The sequence below is a fragment of the Diadema antillarum genome, unplaced genomic scaffold (assembly GCF_040938485.1).
Source record: "Diadema antillarum isolate AM-2024a unplaced genomic scaffold, OU_Dant_1.0 seq00001455_RagTag, whole genome shotgun sequence".
In the NCBI taxonomy this organism is placed as follows: domain Eukaryota; kingdom Metazoa; phylum Echinodermata; class Echinoidea; order Diadematoida; family Diadematidae; genus Diadema; species Diadema antillarum.
The window spans coordinates 1,460,383-1,480,840 of NW_027272201.1; the positions used below are offsets into that span (position 1 = coordinate 1,460,383).

The window sequence follows — 20,458 nt, forward strand, 5'->3', positions numbered from 1 at the left end:
AGGAACGTAAACTTATGTACGTGAAAGATGAATCAGGAATCGTTTGGTCCGCATTCCATTCTCATTTTCAGTTTTAAATTGCAAAATTGTCAACCTCATGAGGAGATTTCAAAGAATAAAATGCATGATTACTGCAGCTTATTGTCACATCTACAACATACTTAAGTTTCAAAGGAAATGAAGCAAAATCAGCTGAGATAAAGGTGCTTAAACGTTGTCAAGTCAATGCATGGTTTCTAAAAAAATCACCTCCCATAGACATAACACGTAAACTTGTACGATTTTGCATCTTTACCTTTAAACACAATTTAAAGCATGATGACGTCATCAAATTTCAAAACTATGACATGGACTTGAAAGGCAAATGTTCAAAGTACAACATATCTGAATTTGGGATAATATTTAGCTTAAACAACAGAGATACGAGCAAATGAATCTCAGAAACAGTACCTTAAAAAAATTAATTCCACTTTTTTGATTTCAGATGACGATGTGATGACGTCATAATGTTTTATGGAAATAATGATACTTGAAACGTTATGTCCAATTTATATGCTTTTGTAATATGCAATAAAAACATAGGGTAACCAGACGTTTTAAAGAGCTATGGCGAAATAAACAAAGACATGTTTTTTCACTATATTTGCACATAGACGCGCAGGCGAAATTTGAACTTTGACGCAAGTGCAATGCTTTGTTATTTGTCAGAAACGATCAGAAATCAATGGATATTGTTACTCAAAGTATCAGGAATCCAAATCAGTCAAAAAAAGTGCATTTTCATGTTACTGACGCGCTGTGCACGCGAAAACGCGCGGACGGACGCGCACGCGCAAAATCGTTTGAAACGCTTAAATTTGTCTGAAACTTCGAGATTTCCCATTGGAAAGTTGTTTTGAGCCTTTTAAAAGTTTGACGCGCGCTTACGCGTCCTAGATGACGTCCTAGGTAATTAGGATCAGAGAAAGAAAGATAGAACGTGACCTGAACTTTATGTCCACCGAAAATGATACAGAAATGACCTTTAGTTATGAAGTTATGATCGATCATGTAACATGGTCCGAAAATCACAAAATGGCGCCTAGATGACGTCATAGATATGTTACTGTCATGAAAACCTTATTGTGGCTAGATATTGTCATGAGACATGTTCCCTGAAAATGTCATGTTATTCCGTAATGTCATTCTTGAGATATTGATGACACAAAATTGTCCAGAAAGAAAGAAGAATAACGAGATATGAAACTCGTCACGCTGACGAGTTAGGTGATACGCTTGGGGTCAGCAGGTGTCGGTCATCTGTGATCGACAAAGAAAAGAATGTGATATAGGCACCTTGAAGTTATATTGAGCGTGCATGCAAAACCGTTTCTCTAACCAATCGGCCACGGGACATCCCCGGAAATGGTAAGGCAAAAAAGAAATGTATGGATATTACAGGGGGAAAAAGTCAATGCCCACTCAACAATCGTGGCCGCGTGAACATGTATTGCATTGCTAGACGGAAATGCGGCCTTGTAACGACTGATGTCGCTATGCCATTTCTGGCAACTTGGGAAAAATACGCGCCGTAGACATAAAGCCTATAATCGGCTGGTTTTGATACCTTGCCTTTAATCACAATTTTCAGTGTGATGACGTCATCAAAGTACAAAACAATGACATGGTCTTGAAAGACAAATGTTCAAAGTACAACACCTCAGTCGTCGTCATTACATACTATGATCGGTTTGACAAAGTCAACCTGCAAAATGTTGCTGCAGTTGAAGCAATGTGGTCTCCAACACACAAAAAAGAGGGATATGGCGTGTGTCTGTGTGTCTGTGTGTGTGTATAGGTGCGTTTATATACGAACGTGATTTCTACATGGACGAATATGTAATACAAAATTGAAGAAAAAAAGTAAAATAGCTAAGTATTTTGTTTCGTGATCTTGTGGGGTTCGAACCCGCAACCTCACGTCTCTGAGACGTCGCCTTTAACCACTCGGCCATACGTCTCGGCGAGAAAATATGAGGAACGTAAACTTATGTATGTGAAAGCTGAATCGGGAATCGTTTTGTCCACATTCCATTCTCATTTTCAGTTTTAAACTGCAAAATTTTCAACCTGATGATGAGATTTCAAAAAATAAAATGCATGATTACTGAAGCTTATTGTCTCAGCTACAACATACTTAAGTTTCAGAGGAAATGAAGCAAAATCAGCTGAGATAAAGGTGCTTAAACGTTGTCAAGTCAATGCATGGTTTCTAAAAAAATCACCTCCCATAGACATAACACGTAAACTTGTCCGATTTTGCATCTTTACCTTTAATCACAATTTAAGGTATGATGACGTCATCAAATTTCAAAACCATGACTTGGACTTAAAAGGCAAATGTTCAAAGTACAACATATCTGAATTTGGGATAATATTGAGCTTAAACAACAGAGATACGAGCAAATGAATGTCAGAAACAGTACCTCAAAAAAATTAATTCCACTTTTTTGATTTCAGATGATGATATGATGACGTCATAATGTATTTAGGGAAATATTGATACTTGAAACGTTATTTTCAATTCATATGCTTTTGTAATATGCAATAAAAACATAGGGTCACCTGACGTTTTAAAGAGCTATGGCGAAATAAACAAAGACATGTTTTTCGCTATATTTCCACATAGACGCGAACACGAAATTTCAACTTTGACGCCAGCGCATTCCTTTGTTATAGGTCGAAATTGATCGGAAATCAATGGATATTGTTACTTAATGTATCAGGAATCCAAATCTGTCAAAAAATGTGCATTTTCATGTTGCTTACGCGCACTGCGCGCGGAAATGCGCGGACGGACGCGAACGCGCGGAACGCTTAAAATTGTCTGAAACTTCGAGATTTCCCATTGGGAAGTCGTTTTAAGCATTTAAAAAATTTGACGCGCGCTAATGCGCGCGTAATGATGTCCTGGGTAATTAGCATTAAAAAGTAAGATAGAGCGTGACCTGAACTTTATGTCCAACGAAAATGATACAGAAATGACCTTTAGTTATGAAGTTATGATCGATCATGTAACATGGTCCGAAAATCACAAAATGGCGCCTAGATGACGTCATAGATATGTTACTGTCATGAAAACCTTATTGTGGCTAGATATTGTCATGAGACATGTTGACTGAAAATGTCATGTTATTCCGTCATGTCAATGTTGAGATATTGACGACACAAAATGTGGCAGAAAGAAAGAAGAATAAAAAGAAAGAAAGGAAGATTTTGACAAACACAATAGGTGATACGCTAAAAGCGTATCACCTAATTAGCCGTGACCCTTTTCAGCTGAATGAAACTAGTGTGTGTGTGTGTGTGTGTGTGTGTGTGTGTGTGTGTGTGTGTTTGTGTGTGTATGTGGAGAGGGGGGGGGGCACTTCGGGGCTACTGTCTGGGGCCCCGTTCAGGATAAAATAACTGGCTTTGGTGCTTTGGATATCTCTGATGGGTATACTTCCATTGCAAAAGAAATTAGCCGTGACCCATTTTGGCTGAATGAAACTAATGTGTGTGTGTGTGTGTGTGTGTGTGTGTGTGTGTGTGCGTGTGTGTGTGTGTGTGTATATGTGGAGAGGGGGGGGGCACTTTGGGGCTACTGTCTGGGGCCCCGTTCAGGATAAAATAACTGGCTTTGGTGCTTTGGATATCTCTGATGGGTATACTTCCATTGCAAAAGAAATTAGCCGTGACCCTTTTCAGCTGAATGAAACTAGTGTGTGTGTGTGTGTGTGTTGGGGGGGGGGTGCACTTCGGGGCTACTGTCTGGGACCCCGTGCAGGATAAAATAACTGGCTTTAGTGTTTTGGATATCTCTGATGAGTATGCCTACTACCAATTGCAAAAAATAAAGAAAGTAGCCATGACCCTTTTCAGCTGAACAAAATCATGTGTGTGTGTGTGTGGGGGGGGGGAGGGAGCAATTTGGGGCTACTGGCTGGGGCCCCGTGCAGGATAAAATAGCTGGCTTTGGTATTTTGGATATCTCTGATGGGTACTACTTCCATTGCAAAAGAAATTAGCCGTGACTCTTTTCAGCTGAATGAAACTAGTGTGGGTGTGTGTGTTTGGGGGGGGGGGAGCTCCTTTGGGGCTACTGTCCGGGGCCCCGTACTGGATAACATAGCTGACTTTGGTGTTTTTGATATCTCTGATGGGTACTCCTTCCATTGCAAATGAAATTAGCCGTGACTCTTCTCAGCTGCACGAATGAAATCAATGTTTGTGTGTGTTTGTACGTATGGCCTATGGGGGTGGGGCACTTTGGGGCTACTGTCTGGGGCCCCGTACAGGATAAAATAGCTGGCTTTGGTGTTTTAAATATCTCTGATGGGAACTACTTCAATTGCAAAAGAAATTAGCCGTGACTCTTTTCAACTGAATAAATCAATGTTTGTGTGTGTTTGTACGCAGGCCTATGGGGGGTGGGGCCCTTTGGGGCTACTGTCTAGGGCCCCGTACAGGATAAAATAGCTGGCATTGGTGTTTTGGATATCTCTGATGGGAACTACTTCCATTGCAAAAGAAATTAGCCGTGACCCTTTTCAGCTGAATAACACCATATTTCTGGGGCCCTTTGGGGCTACTGTCTGGGGCCCCGTACAGGATAAAATAGCTGGCATTGCTGTTTTCATGATAAGTACACCCAAAGGAACAATATCCACCAACTTTTGTCCGTGACCCCCTTCGGCTGAATAAATCCATTTTTCGAGGTCCCTTTTTGTGGTCCCTAGGCTTACGGTACAGGATGTGACTTGCCAGCAATGCATTTTATTGACCCTTGGACACATCCCTATATGATGAGACCATTAAAAAGTGTGACCCTTTTCAGCTGAATAAATCTTCTGGGCCCCCGGTCTACAATCATCTCAACAGATTGCATCAGGTGCATATTTCACCAGTTTTAACACAACATATCTGTGCATGAGTCACGCTTGCTTTCTTTTACCTGCATGTTTCTACCACAAGTTAGTTCAACCCCAACCTCACTCCACAGGAGGGGAATTAAATGTACTTGTACAATTTTACAGCAAGATTTCTGCTCAACGAAAATCAATTTAAGGCGACATAACAGGTCAAATCGCTGCCCTTCATATAAAAGTAAACCCTAGATGACATGGGGCATGCACATTATTCATATCATCTTTTAACTTATGACAAAATGCATGTTTATTCCACACGATCAGCAGAAAAATCACAGCTAGTGGTCATGCAAGCTTCTGACAATGGTATCAAACATTACTCAAAGGTACCTTGTTTCAACAGAAAAAGATTCTTTGCAGTGTATATACGTATGGAAGTCCTACAGGGAGAAAATGTGAAAAAGTTGCAATTCATTGCTGGGGTGACAAGACCTTGTATCTCAGATTTTGGTGCAAATCACTTCTTTTGATTGAACGTCCTACTTACCTTTGGGAGCAGTGATTTAAAAAATGTTCAAGATATCACTTGATGCATATGTGTAGGTCAGTTATATCACAAAACATCCTACCATATTAAGGTTTTTGCAATAAAGCCTAAAATATAAGGAGATACATTGTATCACTATTTTTTTCATTAAACCAAAACTGTAGACGGTTTAGTCTGGAAACATTTTTATTTCAACTATTGTTCACATTTTGTATATTCAACAATACTTATCATCGATTATACCGGTTCAAATTTTTACATTAGTTGTTTCTATCCCTAACTCACATTTTAGAACTAAAAGGCACTAATGCTGGGTTTTTGTTTCATCTGCAAATGGTAAATTATGCCTTCAAATGACACATAACAAGTGAAGTGATGTCCTCTTCAAATCCTGGCTGTCTTACCCCAATGAAAATGAAGCTACCACGGCACATCAAAGGAAAGGTGATCCCATTTGTTATAGTGCTTTGGTTGTCATGTGTTTTTGCTCTTCTGAACACTGGACATATTATAGATTCAAGGTTTTGTCACCCCATTAATGATTATTGATTACAAGCAATATGAAAAAAAAAATTAAGAAAATTTGGTTCTTGGACACTCAAAGAGTCCTTTCACTCAGACATCTGTGACCAACTGTTCAGTTGTAGTCTATACCAACATTAACATTCATTGAGTTAGATCCCTGAACAAAAAGAAAAAGAAATGAGGGACAGCTCAGTTTTTGCTGTTACAGTGTAGTAATTTGGGACAAAAGGAAAATATTTCTTACCGTAGGGTTGTGCATAGGAGCAGGCAAAATGTCAGCCACTTTCTGTAGCAGGCAAAAACAGTGCAGATTGTTCAGATCTACCTTTGCAAACCAACAGTTTGTTTTACAGATTTCAAGAACCTGCCTCTAAATCCTAGCCCACCTCTCGAGTTCAACTCACTCCCCTCTCTCTATCATACATACAACCACTCTCTCTGATTCTCTCTCTTCCTCACTCTCCCTCTCTCTCCCGCTCTCTCTCTATCTCTCTCGCTCTCTTTCCTGCTGACTCTTTCTCGTTCCGCCCCTGTTATGTGACCAAACAAGCTAGGCTTGCTGGTCGGCAGACTGTCATTGCGGCGGCATGGGGATTCCCCCGCGCGGGTCCATGACACTGGTCTCCGTCAGGTTCTTGATCAGCTGGGCCAGCCAGCGCTTGGTGGAGTTGTCCTCCTTCAGCACCGCCATGAAGGTGCTGTCCTTCAGCTGGTCCGGCAGGCACTGCCGCAGCGCCCCCCTCGCCCTGCATCAGAAAGACGAGAAATGAACACAACTGTCATCATTTCACTAATGTATGGGGGAATCTTTTTACATATTTCTTGGGGATGAATAACATGTACTGTAAGACCAGAAATGTTCGCATGCATTTTAGTTTGGTGAATTTTGTGAGAGCCAATATTTGTGAAATCAAAATGCATGTCAAAGTTCTTGTCTACACTATATGCATTGAATGCCAGTGGCAATTCAAGAAAATTCCATGGCGCAAAAAAGGCCGTCGGCTCCAATTTGTGAAAATTTCATGACATGAACACTTCTTGCTTTTAGTAATTTGTGAGTCAAACTTTTGATTTAACAGTGGTACAAAAAGAAAAAAGTATCAAGAATAATAGCAGGACTGAAGCAGATTCTGTCTGAAACGATTATCTATCCGCATCATTTGTGTAACATTATACTACAGTGTATGAGCAGAAGGGGATGAATGTAATACAGTTGCAGCGATCTTCCTCATATCTTTTTCCACTCTTACAGACATAGGGACTCATACAAACTGTGCATTCTGATCAGTCACTTGCAATTATGAACTAAACATAGTACACTGTAATTCTTGTTTTCAGTTGGCATCTGCAAAGGCCTGTGATTTGGATAATTGCAAGAGCTAACGAATGCATAACTTAAAAATATAATTGCCTTTACACTGGAGATGTCCATGCCTGTCACAGTGTCGTCCCTACGGACAAATTTGACCACATGAAGGCACGCTCACCTCTGGTTGTCGGAGAGTCGAAGGTAGCACCTTACAACATGCTTCAGGAGTCTGGCTGATGGCTCCTTGGCCAATGCTATCACCATCTTACCCTGAAAGACAAAGAAGGTATTGGTTTTAGGTACTCAATTACAATCACTATCCTTTAACAACAAGAGGTTGTGGCTATGTATGTCAAATTTACGATGCCAGCACAGGGAAGCTCGCATGATTTTGATTGCCTCCTAAATGAAATTATGTTGATACTACATAATCATATCAGTTCTAAAAGCTGACGGGTTTAACATCCAATATTTTCACTGCAGTTTTACTTGAATCAACGGTGCACATTACTTTTGCCGTCATTCAGAACCAACATGGAAAAATTACAACAGTACTTGCATCATTCTGTAACTGCTTGCCATTCTGCAGAAAAAAACATTTCATGAACCTGGTCAACGGAAGAGATCTCTTTGCCACATAAAATGGAACATGTGCAGATTATACATTACTTTCTAGAAGTCAGAATACTATTCTCCAGAAGAAAAATATGGCATAATCTATATAAGCACTGCACCTGTTGATATAGAAATCTGTGGAGCAGCACAAAGTAATGTATACACCGAATATTCAGTGAGGTTTTATTTTTGCTAATTTCATGAGATGGGTGCTATTTGGGAATTTTAAAACACGTGAAAATATTAATTCTTTGAAAAGTCTTATCATAACATGAATGTGATGTGCACACATACATTTCTCCATTTAGTACTGTACTCCACAATCACGAAATTAACCACTTGCAAAATTATCAGGAAGTTCCGATTCGCAAAAAAAAATTAGACTCGCTAAATATATGACACATACACTGCCTTCATAGCACCATGTGAAGCACATGTAAACCGAGCGATTACGCGTTTACATATCAGCCAAAGATGTGTAAATATTACCCTCCCTCTGTGAGCAGATTAGAGTTAAGGGACAGTAGGTGATTGACTTTTAGCAGAAATAGCAATAAGAAAAGATCTTTTCTTTCTTTCATCCTGTAAATTAAATGGGTACACACAACATGCTGAGGCTGATTACTGCTATCATCATTTCTCAGTAAAGGCCTTTGGTACAAAATCTTTCCAGAGAAAAGGGAGGGAAAATTTGTGCTTGTACTTGTGTAACAATCGACATCTTGAGCATGTTCTGACAAGGATCTAAAATTTATTTTCAAGTGTGAGTGGAGTGAGAACACAACACACTGTGTCTGAATACTAACCAGGATCATTGCAACATGTGAGAACCGCTCATAGGTCTGGCAGATGTAGGACAGCCCAGTCTCATCCAGTAGGATCTTCTGTAGAATGAAGGTGGCAACCTGCATATGGACACACGAGGCATACAACACAAGGTTATCAGTAATCCTATGAAGTTGTATTGCTCTACTAACACAATACTGTAAAAGTGAATATTTTTGCGCGATTAATTTTTCGCGCTTGGCCGGGTAAGAAGAGTTTCACGTGTCTTTAATTCCGCGGAATCAAGACATCACGCATAGGAACTTACGACAAGCAAAAATATTCGCGTGCTTTTATTTTCGCGCTAGTTTCTGGTTGCGCGAAATGCGCGAAAATTTCAACACCGCGAACATTTCCACTTTTACAGTATGTACTCTAAAAGAAGGGTCCAAGCAATACAAAGCAATGCCAAAATCTGTATAGATAATTTCGGAAATTAGATACAAATTCTCACTACGGAACCCATATCTGTTATGTCAAAATGATTGCAACCTTTCTGAAAGACTGTCAAACAGTACTGCAATAACTAGGGTGCAGCTTTTGCATTATATGAATAGGCTCTTGTAGTCTAAACGCAATTGGAGACACTATGGAAAGCAGATCTACTCAAATGTACAGCTCTCTGATGAAATGAACACTCATACATGCGTCTGTGAGACGGTCCTAATGGACAATATGTCTGCAGAAAAAGTTATATACGTACGTTATAAATGACTGTGGATTTTATTCTGAGAGTGGATTTAATTCCTTTTATTCCCAAGTCTTCCAGTATTCGGCAAATGATTGCTGTAATTTCCACTGATTCATTAATTTCATGTGCATGGTTTATTACATGCTGTATTGGTACATCAGTGAACACATATCAACGTTGTACAGAAGCTTATGTTATCTACCCATATCACAACACATGTTTTTCATTCTGTGAGGTATGAGACAGTACAGCAAATTCTCTTCATGATTTGGACAACACAATGTAATCATATGAAATAAAAGAGAACCAAACTTCCAATATTTCACTTACAGTTTTTGATAATTCACTCCCACTTTCCATGATCCTCAAACACAGCGGGATGATTTCCGTTGTCAACAAGAAGTTGATGACTTCTTGTTCATCAGTCTGCAAATGGTAGAGTAAGAGCCAAACCACAGACGATAACAATCAGAAAATGAAATGAATCATATCCATTATTAGACACACCCAAAATGTCTGTGCATACATCATTACTTCGATAGCTACTCTTGACATCATATCAACGTTACACATGTAATAGGGTTTTTAATTTTATTTACCCTGGTATTCATCTCATTACTTGCATTAGTTTCTCTCCACTCCATATACCATGTACCAACATCATGCCTGATCTCACTGATATTCAATACACCACACATACATGATATGACAAATGCATAACTATCTTGAGTGCCTTGGCAAATTAGGATCTCTTTGCATTTGGAGTGAGTAAAATCTAGAACAGCACACATTGCAACATGCAATCCAATCGCTATGATAATAATGTAAAATTTTAATAAATTTCCAATCATCCAACATGATAAGCCCTATTAAATGTTTGACCTGCCCATGGCGCATGTAATCATTGCATCATTTAACTGACTATTCCTGAAAAATCATTTCTGTGGTCTCACAACCAGCGCAAAATTAATGTGGTCCACCCATGATAAATAGAATGGCGAGTTTAAACACACTGAATTCTATAAAGGGAAAACATGTATTGTTGAAGGTGACTGAATCCTCTTACCTTGACAAGGGCACCAATCACACCAAGACTGGTCAGACGGAGATATTCAAATGGTCTCGTCTTGCTGACCGTGTGCAGAAATGGGTACAGAAACAGGGGTATGTGTGCTGTTGGAACAAAAAACAATAGAGAACATGCTTGATCATAAATCTTCTCTAGAGATTCATTATTCTAATTTCCCCTCAGATCATGTTGAAATATAGTTGACTCTCATTATAACGAAGTTCTTGCATTCGGCAATTTCTTTTGTTTTGATGAAGTGTTATAGTTGAACAGTAAACTACAACCATATATAACTTAGGTATATACAGATGATGATTGTGGGACCTTAATTTTCACTTTGCTGTAAAAGAATTTCGTTACAACCATGTTTGTTATAACTGGAGTGCACTGTACCAAGAAATATTTGCAAGTGAACTGTTGCAAGAAGTACATCTCATAAATAACACAGTATTTATGGTCTTAATCATCAATGCTAATGCAATATCTGACTAATGAATGGACACACCAAGTACTGTTATTGGAAAGCATAACACTGTCACACATCTACAGTGGGTTTGTTGGTGTCATTCATTACAACTCTTGGAGAGAACTGTCCTTGTTCTTGTTTGACCAATTCAAAACATATTCATTATTACTGTATATGGCCATCCTGACAGTAGGACCTATAACGTGTCCAAAGTGTTGCTTAAAGATTGTAAATTCTGGTTAGAGCTTTTATGTTGTTTGAATCTTCATGGGGTTGAAAGTTCAGCAATCCCAAGTACAATGTATCAGCACATACATTTGCACTTTTAACATAGATCTACACATTTCCAGAAACATATAGAATACAAAAACACCTGTGACTGTGATGTAGCAGAAGCAGTACAAGCTTTTGCCAGAACACAAATAAGTCTAAAGATAAAATGACATGTTCTGCATACCAAGAATGGACACTGATCTTACAGTTGAATAACACCACAACTTACTCATAATGTACAAATATTCAAACTAGACCAGTAAAATCTGCCTTTTTTGCACTAATATCTGCAACAAACTTGAAACCTTGACGCACCCTGTAAAAATGCTGATCTTGTCTCTGGATGTGATGCAATACATTGCAGTAACGCCAGGGCATTACAAACTCTGTTGGACTGGTGTGCCTGTGCATGGATTTAAAAAAGAAAGAAGAAAAAAAAAGTATGATGTTAGTAGGTTGACTTTAACCACTTGAGCAGAATTCCAATCATACATTTTTATCACATATGATACATGGACAATTAAGAATCTATTTCGTATAGCTAAGTCTTGATCTCACAAAAACTCAACACAACTCTGTGTAAAATGAGTAAAATGTGACATACATGTATCACTCCCTGTGATTACAGTAACTATTCATTAAGAATGGCTACAAAGGCATGGAACATTTAGGATTATCAAATTTGAAACACTGCATCCCTACAAAATCATGGAGACCATTTCTAGGAGGAATAGCACAGTGATTGTTAATGGGATGGTATAGTTTGGTGGAGATGAGAATTGGGCTTGTAAGTTTTTGCAAGATATCAAGTAACCACTTGTGACATAGTACGGAGCATTCCATACTAAGAGGAATTCAAAGTATATTTGATGAAAATCGGTTTTAGAATGGCTGAGAAATCCAAAAACAAAGTAAACAAAGTTATCGGAATAAAAGGTAGGTCCCACCTTTTATTGGAATTGCTCTGTTTTGGGTATCTCTGCCGTTTCAAAACCAATTTTCATCAAATATAAATGGTGAATTCCTCTTGGAACTATATGCTCTTTCATATTTCATAACAGGTTTCTCATTATCTCACCCAAAGATGTTAGAAACCTGAAGTTAGGTCTCAACCAAAACTATACGATCCCTTTAAGATGATTTCAACTCACGGTGAGAGCTGGTGGATTGATGTAGGGATAGATGTTGACAATTTCCTGAAGCAGAGCAGCCACTGTACCAAATGAGTGCCAGAGCATCGGAGCAAGGTCGGGCACAACCTCTCGTTTTTTGCTGTGGAAGCAAAGTTTCAGAGGACATAATTTGCATAATTTCACAAAGCATTTTCATATCTATACACATCAGACTTCACACAACAGAAGCAAGATGTCTGATCTAACTGCCCATGGGATACAAGTAAAGGTAAAAAATGTCAGTCAGATGAGTGTATAATTGTATATGAAACACATAAGCACAGTCCTCTCCTGCACATAAACAGGCAATACATACATGTACTACAAAATACACCTCCCCCCCCCCCAAAAAAAAAACAACAACAAACAAACAAACAAACAAACAAACTATAGGTCTAGTGCTCACCTGTGCAGTGCACTTTACATTCACTGCATACAACCTGAGGCAAACCACTTTAAAAAAAAGACAATAATAATAAAAAAAAAATACATCTGGACATTGCCACAGGCCCCAAGGGCAAGATTCACCTAATTATGGATACTAGCCCCCGCCTTAGCAGTTTTCAAAAAGAAGAAAATGTCAAAATTTATGAAAATTATCTGCTTTGGGGTATTACCACCTAGCCCATGGGGCTACCCATGGGACACAACCACCATCCGCACAAATCATTATTCTCTCTTCCCATTGATGATTCCTGCTAAGTGCGGTCAGAATCCAGCCATCTGTTTACAAAAAGAATGTGAAATTGTCAACTTTGGTCAAAATACAGCCCCAAAACCAGATCCAGTCTTCGAGAAGATAAAAATGTCAAGGGTAATGAAAATTTGGGATATTTTGGCCCTGCCCTACTTAGGGGCCTCCCTAGGGATACCCCAACCATTTGTACCAACTATGATCCCCTCCCCCAATTGGTGATAAGTCAAAATATAAAAACAAGTTTTCGAGAAGATGAAAATATGAATAAGTGTACACACAACGAATATCTAGTGACAGGTATTAGATGGTGAATGAGTACAATTTGTAGTTCAGGTAAGCTACATGCTTTATTTAAATTTCATTCAAATTTGCCTCTAATAGAAAACCTACCTTAGTTCATGAAGTGCATTTTCCCTGGTGTCAGGGCTCGCCAATTCAACGATCCACTGGTAAATCTTTTCTCTCTCCACTGAATTTATTGTAGGCACGCTGACCGAGGATGGTGTTGGGGCTGGTATTGCAGCGGACCCCAACCGCTGCTCAAAGTGAAACAGTAAGTTGTAATGATTACAAACAACTAAAATTTACATGTGAGCAATACTGGATTTGTTTGTCCATAATCATTTACATGTAAATCGTTCATGAGCGGTGCACTCACCAAGCAAAGATAACCATCTTCAAATATCACATGTTAAAACTGGAATCACAGAAGCTTAAGAAATCAACAATCTATCTAAATGCAACTAAAAAAAGACACAAATATTGTACCTGCAACAACATAATTACATTATTGTACATTGTAACTTTGTAAGTAGCAATTGTTGGGTCATATCTACCCGGTAAGCTGTCCAGAATCTGACTGCTTAAGCTTGGCTGCAATATCTTTTCTACTGAGTATCTCAAACAAAATCATATTTACTACAAGAGTCACTCCATGTCAAATCGACTTCAATTTTCAGGCAATTAGTAACCCGACCCACTTCAATTTTCTTTAAACTCGCACCAAATGTTCCCCCCAAGTGTCTGAAGATTCAGAAATATTTTGCCCCAAGGTCAAACGGTTGCTAAGATACAGCCTCCCTTAGCAACCAGTGCGTGTTCGAGCAACCAATGTGTGCTCAAACTGGTAACCAAGTTTAAATAAAATTTACTATTTTTGATTGACTGCTGCAACTAAGTTAGATGAGTTACATTGCTCATTTTGTGGGGCGGATCTGACTATCCATTATCACTGCGCATGAGAACATCAAAAATAATGTTAAGCGTCAAAGTTAATGTTTTGGAGTGCATGTTTGGAAGTCTTCTGATCACTTCAAAATTCAAACAGCTTTAGTAGACCTAATATTATGCATGTATTTAAAGACTCACTTGCTCTACAGACCTACCAAAAATCGGCTAAAATGTATGCATTGTTTTCTTGTAGGGTGCCCTGAAAGGTGGATTTTTAAAAAGTTGCCAAGCTCAAGGTCACGAATCACCACCCGTCCCACCGAGGAGCAACACCAATTTCTGTGCATTGATAGACATTTACCTATATTTTCATGGATTCCCTAAAAACTTTTGGGACTGAAATGTATAATACAGTACCCCAGCTGGTTTATAGCTTACAAATGCATTTGAAAATGGTCGTAAACACCCAAAATCAAAGTAAAATGGCACATGGGGTTTTGGGCACATATCAAATTGTGATAATTCAGAGACAAAGAGTCAAGACATAATGGTCTCTTCTGTGGTGATTGTCAGTAATTAGTACTAAATGGATACATCACAAATAATTTTGTCTTATTGGCAATGACCTTGAAAACGCAGCTGAAAATCACCAAAAAAACAAAAACAAGTTCAGTCAATTTTCTGTATTTTCCGTACATTCAACCCCTGTAGATATACACTAGATCTGGTTTTGTTTTTCTTTTGCATTTTTGCCAATACCATCACACGCGAAGCTAGTGATAAGTTAAAAAAAAAAAAAAATTGCCACAGAACAGCATACTGTCTTTCTCGATCTATAGCGCTTTTTGGCGACCCCGCCTGATTCCTATCACTGGACTTAAGCCTCACGCGCTTTGGAAACATGGTACCAATTATGAATTTTTGACAGCAAAATTTGGGATTTCTTATGCATGCATGTTTAATAGATTTTTCTAAATAGATTTTGGTCCAGGCCTAGCACATTTTGCTGAAGAATTGTAAATAATTGGCAAATATCTCTCTTGACAGTTATTTGACATTTTGTTGTCATTGGTTGTCTTTAGTCTCTACTATGTAGTACTGAGTCTAGCGAGTTTAATCACTCGTGACATGTGTCAATGTACTCCACTCGAGACAGAGTCTAGACACCTCTATAAGTAATAGTGCAACAAAGTTACATTGCATTGTTGTATAGAGTGTCCGGGAAACCCGCTCATGAGGACCGCTCCCGCGTACGAGGACTGCCCTGCCTCATGAGGACCGCCCCCACGCCTCATGAGGCCCGGGGGGGGAACGCCTCATGAGGCCCCCTATTCACTTCTTATTCATCTCACATCTGACGTATAAATTGTCGCAACTTTGCACGGTGTAGGTATTATGGTACGGGCCTATGGTGTAATACCTAACAATTACTCACCGAGTGGCTAACGGGACTTGAAGCTGAAGGCACCACCAGCAGGGATGGTAGCCGACCGTATGACAGTGGGGTATGGACTGTAGAAAGCACCAGGGCACCAGTAGAGGTGAACAGTGTCCTTGAAATGGGTATTGCACTTCCCGAAATGATATTAAATAATATGGACTAACTCCGAATGCACCTTGGGTGTCCGAAGACGACAGTGTCCCATATAAATATGTACAAATGATCCAGCGACAGCGTGGAGTAGCCTCCGGGTGCCGCGGCTAGCACAAGCGAGGGTAGAATCCACCGCTGGAGCGCTGGGTCGAAGAACTGCGAGGTCCCTGATAGAGTCTGCACACCACCGACAGCACGCTAGCAGGACCGATGCAGCGATGTAACGACGCGAATCGCGTTGAATGCAGCTACGTAGAAAATCCCCAGGTTGGAGTGTAGAGCATGAAGAAAGGGCGAGTCGCGGTACAAAAAGGAGCGAATGTCGCGAGGTATGAAATCCGAGGAAGTGTAATATTCCGTATGAAATGTAATAATCCGTAAGAAATGACAGTCCACGGCGCGAGGTATCGTGCGCGAGAAAAGACGTGGGAAGTAATATACGGACGTGATATGCGGACGTGAGTGACTCCAACGATTAGAACGTGCTCTCAGGATGAAAGCTAATCGTGAAGTGAGGAAGCGTGGAAAATGAAACAGCGTGGTCGGAGAAAACGTGTCACGGACAGGAGCTTTGAGAGTGGTGATTGGCTGATGAGAATGCACAGCTTGCCACTAATTGGTAGGTTGTTTCCGTGACAGCAAAACAAGGGGTGTGTTTATGAAAATCCGACTACTGTTGGAATGTGGAATACGCGTACCTCGGCACGATGACAAAGGCGAAGAATGTAGTGCGCACCTGTCGTGTGCCGGCTCACAAAGAAGGTTCGCGTGGATGTTGACAGAATGCTGCTGTCAGACAGCATAATTGACGGCAGCCAGACAGTAAAAATACAGAGATATTGGAAACCGCTACATTTAGCCCCCTTCCAGATCGCTATAGTGGAGGAGTCATTGAAGACGAAGACTAGAAATGAGCGATCGATTGTAAGAAATGTGAAGTAGGGGTTGAAAATTTCACGTGTCGAAGTATCTGTATTGAACGTAATGGGCTGGCCAGTGTACGTGCTTACCGCCAGTGCGTGCCGTTCGTGTTGGCAGCTCGTGCTGCGGTTGGGCACGTGTTGGCGGCTGGAGTGGTGTAGGCTGCCACAGTGTCGTCTGCTGCGGTGGTGTGGTGTGCGGGACGCTCGGTGGATCCGCCGGAGTCCTGGCAGGGGCAGGCATAGGCTGCTGCCGCGGTGTGGTGAGCTGGACGCTCGGTGTGCTCGCCGGGCTCCTGGCAGGGACAGGCGTAGGCTGCTGCCGCGGTGTGGTGGGCGGAACGCTCGTGGCTGTCTCCCTCCTGGCGTTGATCTCCAGAGTGAGATGCTTGGGATCACGCGTGGAGTTGTGTGGACGAGCGGGAGCGTGGGATGTGGTGTTCCGTTTGCGTTTGCGTCGAAGATTGCGACGCGGGCCAAAGTCGGGTGTGAACGAGCGCTCTCCGAGAATGGTGGCGGGGGGCTTCATCTCCGCCTGTAAATGAAGTGTAGGCGGGGGCTTCGTCTTGTTGGGGGGTGAAGGAGGGAGGGCGCTGACTTCGGCTGCGGTGACGGTCGAGGAGGGTGTATCGTGTTCGACAGCCCGGTGTTGTCGATCCCAAGTGGGAGATAGGCGACCAGTTGTGTCGCTGCCAGAGGGGCTCGTCGCCGCTAATCTCTGACTGGGGCTGGGCTGTTTCCCTGGCGTGTTGGAAGTGATTGGACTTTTTCGCCGCGAGCAGGGTGAGCAGCACTGCCGGGCGGCGTCGCCAAACTTCCAATGGAAGTAGCACTCACTGCCAACGTGTCGGATTTGGGAAGGGGTTCGCTTCCGCGGCGCGCTGCGCGGCCCGCCTCCATGGCCGCGGTTGCCGCATCTGGACCGCTGACGAGGACGAGGACGGTATTTCCGTTGCGAACGGCGTGACGTTCGCTGAGACCGTCGTTCGTCCATGCGTGCTACCAGTATGAACAGCTGCTCTGTTAGCAGCAGAACCTGCGCCGTGAGGTTCGCTATGACGTCCGCCGGGGGGCTGGTGGTAGCCATTGTATCCGTCGTAGTGAAGGGTGAGAATGTAGAATGGGACGTGAAGTTGGCCCTATACGATCACGTCGGGGTCACCAATGTAGGTTTTATGGTACGGGCCTATGGTGTAATACCTAACAATTACTCACCGAGTGGCTAACGGGACTTGAAGCTGAAGGCACCACCAGCAGGGATGGTAGCCGACCGTATGACAGTGGGGTATGGACTGTAGAAAGCACCAGGGCACCAGTAGAGGTGAACAGTGTCCTTGAAATGGGTATTGCACTTCCCGAAATGATATTAAATAATATGGACTAACTCCGAATGCACCTTGGGTGTCCGAAGACGACAGTGTCCCATATAAATATGTACAAATGATCCAGCGACAGCGTGGAGTAGCCTCCGGGTGCCGCGGCTAGCACAAGCGAGGGTAGAATCCACCGCTGGAGCGCTGGGTCGAAGAACTGCGAGGTCCCTGATAGAGTCTGCACACCACCGACAGCACGCTAGCAGGACCGATGCAGCGATGTAACGACGCGAATCGCGTTGAATGCAGCTACGTAGAAAATCCCCAGGTTGGAGTGTAGAGCATGAAGAAAGGGCGAGTCGCGGTACAAAAAGGAGCGAATGTCGCGAGGTATGAAATCCGAGGAAGTGTAATATTCCGTATGAAATGTAATAATCCGTAAGAAATGACAGTCCACGGCGCGAGGTATCGTGCGCGAGAAAAGACGTGGGAAGTAATATACGGACGTGATATGCGGACGTGAGTGACTCCAACGATTAGAACGTGCTCTCAGGATGAAAGCTAATCGTGAAGTGAGGAAGCGTGGAAAATGAAACAGCGTGGTCGGAGAAAACGTGTCACGGACAGGAGCTTTGAGAGTGGTGATTGGCTGATGAGAATGCACAGCTTGCCACTAATTGGTAGGTTGTTTCCGTGACAGCAAAACAAGGGGTGTGTTTATGAAAATCCGACTACTGTTGGAATGTGGAATACGCGTACCTCGGCACGATGACAAAGGCGAAGAATGTAGTGCGCACCTGTCGTGTGCCGGCTCACAAAGAAGGTTCGCGTGGATGTTGACAGAATGCTGCTGTCAGACAGCATAATTGACGGCAGCCAGACAGTAAAAATACAGAGATATTGGAAACCGCTACAACGGTGATTTTTTGTTACACACACATGTCCACTATCCATGATGAAAATGATAATCAACCGGTGCAGAGCGCCCATCAAAACACGGGCGCCAGCGTGTTCGCATAATGCAAGACTGCCGACTAGTCGGATCAGGCCGCTAGGTGCGGCAGTCTTGCATTGTGCGAACACGCTGGTGCCCGTGTTTTGATGGGCGCTCTGCATCGGTTGATTAAAACTCGATTTAAAAAAAAAAAAACAGACAGGATTTTTTCTTCTTTTCATCATGGATAGTGGACACGTGTGTGTAACAAAAAATCACCGTGCAAAGTTGCGACAATTTATACGTCAGATGTGAGATGAATAAGAAGTGAATAGGGGGCCTCATGAGGCGTCCCCCCCCCCCCCCCCCCCCCCCCCGGGCCTCATGAGGCATGGGGGCGGTCCTCATGAGGCGGGGCGGTCCTCATGAGGCGGGGCAGTCCTCGTACGCGGGAGCGGTCCTCATGAGCAGGTTTCCCGGACGGACTGACAGGGAATCATCAGAATCGCACACATAACACAACAGCAACTTGAGCAAGGTTAATAAGTTTGCATTTGTCTTCTCAACACATTCAGCTTTTCGTTACCAATACCATGATTAAATTACCAAACCATCATCATCGTGCATCCATAGTTATGTAGTGTATGTCATACATAAGTGAACATCACATCAGGCACATCACAGTTAGATTCTATACCAGTTCGGGAAACCCACTCACTCACAAGGGGGGCCCCTCCTTATAAGTAACCCGTCCCCCTTATAAGTAACCCCCGGGGCACCCCTTATAAGGAGTCTCCACGCTTTTTTGCAATGCAACGCGAAAATGAAAGGACTGCGGCAATTCGCTTATGTCCATAAAGCTTCACAAGTTTCCTAGTTACTCACGAAATTTGAGCAAAATCGGTTCGAGGCATCATATCTAAAATCATGGATTTAAATGCGATGTCAAACGACCCATGCGAATGCCGAAATGCGAGCGATTACTGGCGTGAGTGTCGCCAGGCGCGGCGGCGCGGCAATGCTTGAGTGCAGACGTGGCGACTGAGTACGTACTCAGTGACGGCATTGTAACGTTAGAACCAGCGTACTAGTCCACACATGAAAGCAAACGAATGGGGCCATGGAGTTTTCTCGGCTACATACGTTTACACGGACAGCCCGATGACATGACAGCGCAGTCAGTAGGCTGCATAAATACTCCCACTGAATTGAGACGAATATGACTAAAACTTATGAATTACGAATGAAAGATTCCGTACGTCTTCTACAAAGTCACTTACCGGTTGCATTCCAAGCCCGGCACTGTGCATCGTTTCGGTTGAAAGATGATTTCAGCTAGCAGAACCGACAGATAATAAAATACTAAGTAGTATCAGGGTGGTGCACTGACCTTTGACCGAATTAGCTAGTTGTTTTTTTGTCTCTTTAAATACGATAAAGAAATTTGCA

The 20,458-nt window shown here is 42.0% G+C and overlaps 1 protein-coding gene across 1 annotated transcript; it reads right to left on the reverse strand.

Annotated features, from left to right (window-relative positions):
• Positions 1-5,743: 5,743 nt before the first annotated feature.
• On the reverse strand, positions 5,744-20,367 carry LOC139709650 (CCR4-NOT transcription complex subunit 9). Its single transcript, XM_071621611.1, has 9 exons — positions 20,290-20,367; positions 13,469-13,614; positions 12,361-12,481; positions 11,525-11,612; positions 10,468-10,574; positions 9,732-9,827; positions 8,692-8,790; positions 7,449-7,540; positions 5,744-6,707 (listed from the first exon to the last, which is right to left on the reverse strand). Exons 1-9 carry the CDS (start codon positions 20,317-20,319, stop codon positions 6,536-6,538), a joined length of 951 nt encoding a protein of 316 aa, XP_071477712.1. The 5' UTR covers positions 20,320-20,367; the 3' UTR covers positions 5,744-6,535.
• Between the last annotated feature and the right edge of the window lie 91 nt (positions 20,368-20,458).